Raw genomic sequence first — 4659 nt, forward strand, 5'->3', positions numbered from 1 at the left:
TTGTGTCAATAATCTTCAAGCACAGGTGACTCCGCGTGGTGGGATGGGGGCCCCCAAATCAAATTCTGCTTAGGGCCCCCAGGAGGCTCGGGCCGGCACTGTATATATATATATATATATATATCAAAAATTAATGTTTAACTACATTGTGGGTTGCATTCAAAATTTGCATGTAGAGAGAGAGAGAGAGAGAGAGAGAGAGAGAGAGAGAGAGAGAGAGAGAGAGCGCGAGAGAGCCCGAGAGGAGCGCGCGCGCTAGCGCGCGCGAGAGAGATTGAAAGTTGAAAGTGAGAGAGGGGGGGGGGGGGGGGGAGAGGAGAGAGAGAGAGCGCAGTCATGGCAAATATCGCTGTGCAGAGGATCAAGCGAGAGTTCAAAGAAGTGCTGAAAAGCGAAGAGGTTTGCAAAGCGTTACTTTACTGTGTTTCTGTGCACGTCGAGAGCAAACAAACTGACTTTCGGGACAAACATCCCGAAGCCAGTCGGCTAGCTTAGCCCAGCTAGGCTAACGTTAGCACGAGCTGTCATATGACGGCCTTTAGAGTCGGAAGTCATATATATATATCTGACAAATGTGATGTTTAGAGATCCTTAACATAAAGGTGAATCCATTTATTAGATTTCTGACTTGCCCTCTCCGTTCTTTAACCGGGGAGCTAACTTGTTATGATACACAGCTAGCCTGCTAGCATCACTAGCGCTGCTTCAGTGTGTTGTTATTATATTAGCACCTGTGTTAATGTGTTAATTAACGTGGTTTGATGTGTGAGTGTCAGCAGCACTGCTAGCCTGTTTAAGTAGTTTTCAATAATGTGGCTGTTTATAAACCTATTGAGCTGCCTACTTAGACAGCATGTTTTTAGCACCCTTCATGCTGTCTACCTAGGCTCCTAAATGTCTCAGGGTCTACAGGTCACTTCTTTGTTCTGGACAGCTGAAGCAAACTAAAGAAACCACCTTGTTTTATGCTCTTGTCTTGATCCCATTAATAACCCACCCTCCCTTGTTTCTAATGTGTGTTCTGTTTTATAACAGACAAGTAAAAATCAAATAAAAGTAGATCTGGTGGATGAAAACTTCACAGAGTTGAAGGGAGAAATAGCAGGACCTCCAGACACGCCGTATGAAGGTAGTGAGGATATCTGCATCAGTTCTCTCTGTTGCTGATGTGATGTCTGCTAATGCATGACTGTGTTGTGATTCACAAGCTTTCTTTCCACACAGGCGGCAGATATCAGTTAGAGATCAAGATTCCTGAGACGTATCCCTTTAACCCACCCAAGGTAACCTGTTTTAGTGTTTGATGTTTTATTATTAAGTTCCCTTGAGCTCTAACAACACAACCACAGAGACACACCTCTGATGCGTTTCTAAATAAAACAGGATTTTCAATGTTTTTCAGGTGCGGTTTATTACGAAGATCTGGCATCCCAATATAAGTTCGGTTACCGGGGCGATATGTTTGGACATTTTAAAAGACCAGTGGTGAGTGTTGATAATTAACAAGCATGCATGACAATGTAGTCTTTTGCAATCAAGCATTTCTTTCACAATATGCGAGCTCTTTCGTCACTTCCTCCTTATTCTGTCTCCACTTCCTGTGCGGCGCAGGGCGGCTGCTATGACTCTGAGAACAGTTCTGCTGTCACTACAGGCTCTTTTAGCTGCAGCAGAGCCAGACGATCCCCAGGACGCTGTGGTAGCCAATCAGGTGCACGCTTCGGTCTGAATGAGAACATGCCAGAAACGAAGCATGGCAGCCCTTTCAGTCACGTCACTGTCGTTGTTGTCTTTGTTTGCAGTATAAGCAGAATCCAGAAATGTTCAAACAAACGGCTCGCCTCTGGTCTCACGTTTACGCCGGTGCACCCGTGTCCAGTCCTGAGTACACGCGCAAAATAGACAAACTCTGTGCTATGGGCTTTGACAAAGTAAGTGGACAGCTGATCGTGTGTTAAGAATCCAGGTGCACAGACTACACAGCAGGGGTTGGCAACCTTAGGTTAGCCTATAATATGTGACCCTGGAGCACAAAACCAGTCTTAAGTGTCAGTTTAAATAAGCTTTCCATTGATGTATGGTTTGTTAGGATCGGACAATATTTGTCTGCGATGCAACTATTTGAAAATCTGGAATCTGAGGGTGCAAAAAAATCTAAATATTGAGAAAATCACTTTTAAAGTTGTTCAAATGAAGTTCTTAGCAATGCATATTACTAATCAAACATTAAGTTTTGATATATTTACGGTAGGACATTTATTAAATATCTTCATGGAGCATGATCTTTACTTTGTTTAATATTTTTTTTTTTCATAAAAGAAAAATGTATAATTTTGACCCATACAATGTATTTTTGGGTATTGCTACAAATATACCCCAGCGACTTAAGACTGCTTTTGTGCTCCAGGGTCACAGTGTTATATGCCTACTATTTTGTAGCCACTATTGGAAAGAGAGTGAAATTTTATCAGCCACTTTTGCTTTTTCAATTCAAATGTATGATTTTTATTTTGTAGTTTTATTATATATGTGTTTTTTATGTTAATTTGTTTGTATTATATTCTGTTGCTGTTTGATTTGTGGAGTAGCACTTTGTGTGATTAACGGAACTGTACTGAATGAGCAATAGACGGCTGTTATTTAAGTTTGATAGCGTCATCTTCATTCAGCAAATTTACTGTTGCTTAGAAATGTTCCATTCTCTCTCTCTCTCTCTCTAACAGAATGCAGTAATAGTAGCCTTGTCCTCAAAATCATGGGACGTGGAGACGGCGACAGAGCTGCTACTAAGCAACTGATCGTCCAGTCGTCTTTATCAGGCCGTGTTTTCCTCAAGCCCTCCTGCTTCCCACCCAAGCGTCACCCGTATCGGTTCGTGTTCAGACGAACGTTTGGGGAAGAGTCAGCACTGAATCATCTCGTCTGTCTGTGAAGCAAATCTTCACGTCCCTTGTCTTTTTTTTTTTCTTTTTCTCTCCATTTTCTCTGTTTTTTGCCTCGCTACAATCATATTCCCTCTTAAATTTAGGCTGTCACCTACTTTTTAAAGAAACCCAGTGAAGACCAAGCCTCCATCATGCTAAAATGCACCATTTACATTTGGCTACAAAAGTGTACATTTAAAAGGCAAAAAGCAGGCATGGTTTTTTTTTTTTTTTTCTGTACACCATAAAAATACATTTTGGGATATGCTTATTTGAATGGGATATTTAGCATAAGAGATTAATAATACCCCTTCTATTTGATGCTCTCTTACAATGAACAAATGTGTGATTTTATTTGCTCATTTGATTATTTTCAGGTTTCTTTCGGCTTTCCTTCGCACTAATCTGTCTGTAAAGTAGTCGATGTGGACAGATGACAAAGTGTTATGTTGTGAGCGCAGACTCCGTTTCAAACTTACTGGGTGAGGTGTTATATAAATATATATTTTTATGCCATTTCTCACTTTTCCCTCTTTTTGGAAAGGGAGATGATGTGGGATTGGTGCCCTTTGTTTTTCTTTTCAAGGCAGCTTCAAGGTTTGCAACTTGATAATGGACCGATACACCTTGAGTTGCCTCATTTTTTTTTTTTTGAAGAATGTATTGTATGAACAACTTGCATTTAAGTGTAAACATTTTGTACATGTAGAGATGAGAAAGTGAAGACATGAGAGTTTCTGTTCTCTTATAACGATTGGCTTTTTTTTGTGCAACAATCAAATTTGGTGAGACGCGTTCAGAGGTTTAAAAGGGTTTTCCATTCACAAGCTGCAGATATAAATTCGTATTTATAATGTTGGAAGCATGAATCAAAGAGTTTTTTAGCCTATGACGATGCTTCAGAGTGAGTACTGCCACACAATGAAGCTGTTTTAACCGAGCGCTGTTCTTTTCTTTCATGGGTGAATTGTTAAAAGTGCTTCTATTTGCTAGCATTCCCACAGAATCGGTTTTCAAAGCGCCCGAACGTTCACAGCTAGTTGCTTCCAAACACCACCTTCCTCTTGTACATACAGCAGAGTTTTCAGAGGGGATAAAGTACCGTTCCTCTCTAGAATGCACCATCGATGGCTGGATTTATATTTTGTATGAAAATCAAAAATGGAACAAAAACAAAAAGACTGTCTTCCTGTAGTGATCACCTTGTTCAATATTGCACGAAGAAGTGAATTAAAAAGGACAAAAACTCCCATCAGAGGAGGAATGCAGGTCACGGGCTCTGGCTTTAGTCACTTTAAGCTCCTTTACACAACACGACAGAGGAAAAAAAAAAACCCTACTCGAGCCGTACAAGCATGGTTATTTATTGTGAAACTGTCATATTCTTTTCAATTAAAAAAAAGTGGAAAATGAAAACTGGTGTTATCCGTGAATCTCTGTATGACATCTACCTCAGCAGATTTAAGTGAACGCATCTTAATCGCTCGGGATATGAAAGTGGGGACGGAATGAAAATCGAACACTTTTTCTATTTAAACATTTAAAACTCAATGTTTCTCAATATTAACAATCTGATCCGAACACACTCGTAGCAGATACAGACAGTCCCTTGTAAAAGTGTGAGGAAGTCACCCAACAGAATAAATAGCAGCATTACTAATCACACAGTCGTGGCACTTTATAAACTAATCGAACACAGGACGTGAGCCTCAATGAATCCTTGCAACCAGAGAAA

At 40.4% G+C, this 4659-nt stretch overlaps 1 protein-coding gene across 1 annotated transcript; it reads left to right on the forward strand.

Moving 5' to 3' along the window:
- The first annotated feature begins 201 nt into the window (after positions 1–201).
- Positions 202–4340, forward strand: ube2kb (ubiquitin-conjugating enzyme E2Kb (UBC1 homolog, yeast)). Its single transcript, XM_042715644.1, has 8 exons — positions 202–227; positions 317–399; positions 1036–1129; positions 1225–1283; positions 1403–1485; positions 1612–1711; positions 1803–1931; positions 2724–4340. Exons 2-8 carry the CDS (start codon positions 337–339, stop codon positions 2796–2798), a joined length of 603 nt encoding a protein of 200 aa, XP_042571578.1. The 5' UTR covers positions 202–227; positions 317–336; the 3' UTR covers positions 2799–4340.
- The last annotated feature ends 319 nt before the right edge of the window (positions 4341–4659 follow it).

The sequence above is a fragment of the Cyprinus carpio genome, chromosome A1, assembly GCF_018340385.1.
Source record: "Cyprinus carpio isolate SPL01 chromosome A1, ASM1834038v1, whole genome shotgun sequence".
Classification (NCBI taxonomy): Eukaryota; Metazoa; Chordata; class Actinopteri; order Cypriniformes; family Cyprinidae; genus Cyprinus; species Cyprinus carpio.

Bases quoted from the DNA above. Each gene is read 5' to 3' on its own strand.
- ube2kb (XM_042715644.1), top strand. From the start codon at position 337: ATGGCAAATATCGCTGTGCAGAGGATCAAGCGAGAGTTCAAAGAAGTG. The intron at 400-1,035 runs GTTTGCAAAGCG...GTTTTATAACAG, and splicing joins AAGTGCTGAAAAGCGAAGAG to ACAAGTAAAAATCAAATAAA. The intron at 1,284-1,402 runs GTAACCTGTTTT...AATGTTTTTCAG, and splicing joins ATCCCTTTAACCCACCCAAG to GTGCGGTTTATTACGAAGAT.